The sequence below is a fragment of the Asparagus officinalis genome, chromosome 8 (assembly GCF_001876935.1).
Source record: "Asparagus officinalis chromosome 8, Aspof.V1, whole genome shotgun sequence".
Taxonomy (NCBI): Eukaryota; Viridiplantae; Streptophyta; class Magnoliopsida; order Asparagales; family Asparagaceae; genus Asparagus; species Asparagus officinalis.
The window spans coordinates 74574103-74575749 of NC_033801.1; the positions used below are offsets into that span (position 1 = coordinate 74574103).

Consider the following 1647-nt stretch of genomic DNA (forward strand, 5'->3'; position numbering starts at 1 on the left):
GAGCTCCAACCGGACTCTAATTTTTGGAGTCCGGCTGCAAAATCGGAAGATGGGCTGCATATTTGGAGTTTTATCCTCCAAATATGCAGCCCCTCCATTTTACTATTCCCCCTCATAAAATTTACATTTTACCCTTCTAACTAACTAATTATTTTTAGATATTCAACTTAAAATCAACATAAGTTTATTTCTACTAATTATTTTTAAATAAAAGTTTTACAGTTGGAAATGTTTTGTCGATACCTTCAAAATGAGACTAATATTGAATAATATTAATTGAAATATAAAATTTCAAGAACCAAGTAATTAAAAATGAAAAAGTCATTATTTCATTAGTAAAATAAGTTACATAGCTTCATTTCCATGTCTTTCCCACAAATGTTCAATCAATGCATTTCGAAGTGCAAAATGAGCTTCTTTGTTTTTCAACCTCTTATGTCGAGCAATAAACCATTGGAATCATTCAGTTTCCGTTATCTCCATATTTTCAGCATTCGGAATTGATTGTGGAGTTGAAATGACATCTTGCTCGTCGCGTTCATCTTCAACAATCATATTGTGCATTATAATACAAGCAGTCATGATATCATGCAGAGTTCATTTATCCCAAAAACGGGCTGGCCCCTTGATGATAGCAAATCGTGATTGGAGAACACCGAATGCCCGCTCAACATCTTTTCGACATGCTTCTTGCATCATTGCAAAATATTGTTTCTTTTTATCATCGGAATTAGAAATGGTTTGAACAAGTGTTGGCCATTTCGGATATATGCCATCAGCCAAATAATAACCGACATTATAATTTTTTTCTTGAATTGTGTAATGAGCAGGAGGAGCAATACCTTGTGATAGATTGTCGAACAAATTAGACGACTGCAATACATTAATATCGTTATTGGATCCTGGTAAGCCAAAGTATGCATTGCCATATCCATAGATCATATGATGCTACTGCCTCAAGAATAATGGTTGGACCTCCATGACGACCTGAGTATTGTCCTGCCCATGCTGTTGGACAATTTTTCCATTGCCAATGCATACAGTCTAGACTTCCTAACATTCCTGGAAAACCTCTTTCTTCGCCCTTTTGCAATAACCTTGCAACATCGTCGACATTGGGAGTCCTCAGATATTCATCTCCATATACTTCTACAATTGCTCTGCAAAATCTCTTTAAACATACAATTGCAGTTGACTCACCGATCCTAACATATTCGTCAGTACTATCTGCTGATGTTCCATACGCCAACATGCGAAATGCCGATGTAACTTTTTGTAAAGTTGATAGCCCAAGTTTGCCGACACCATCCATCTTCTGTACAAAGAAGTTGTCATGATCACGTACCGCCTCAACTATACGAAGGAATAAACTCCTGTGCATCCGGAACCTTCTACGGAATAGGTTTGCACCATATGTAGGGTTATCAGAAAAATAGTCATGGTAAAGTCGAGAATTACCTTCTTCCCTCCCGCGATTGATCACCAAATGACCAGGAACTGAGCCAATACGCTTTGGCCGCTCTGCCTCTTGAGAGAGATAAGTCATTATTTTACTATTAGAGGCATGTACGCGAGCTAAGAGTTCATCTTCCTTCTCCCATTGTGTCATATCTTCCTCCCAATCTTTAATGTACTGAGAAAATATTT

General features: G+C 37.3%; 1 protein-coding gene across 1 annotated transcript; it reads right to left on the bottom strand.

Annotated features, from left to right (window-relative positions):
- On the bottom strand, positions 460-1546 carry LOC109821381. The gene is made up of 3 exons (XM_020387573.1): positions 988-1546; positions 657-902; positions 460-542 (listed from the first exon to the last, which is right to left on the bottom strand). The coding sequence occupies exons 1-3, from the start codon at positions 1544-1546 to the stop codon at positions 460-462; spliced, it is 888 nt and encodes a 295-aa protein (XP_020243162.1).

Excerpts from the sequence above, each read along its gene's own strand:
- LOC109821381 (XM_020387573.1), bottom strand. The coding sequence starts at position 1,546 with ATGACTTATCTCTCTCAAGAGGCAGAGCGGCCAAAGCGTATTGGCTCA. Across the intron at positions 903-987 it reads ATGGGCAGGACAATACTCAG|GATCCAATAACGATATTAAT; the intron begins GTCGTCATGGAG and ends TTGGCTTACCAG. Across the intron at positions 543-656 it reads AGATGTTGAGCGGGCATTCG|ATGAACGCGACGAGCAAGAT; the intron begins GTGTTCTCCAAT and ends TGATTGTTGAAG.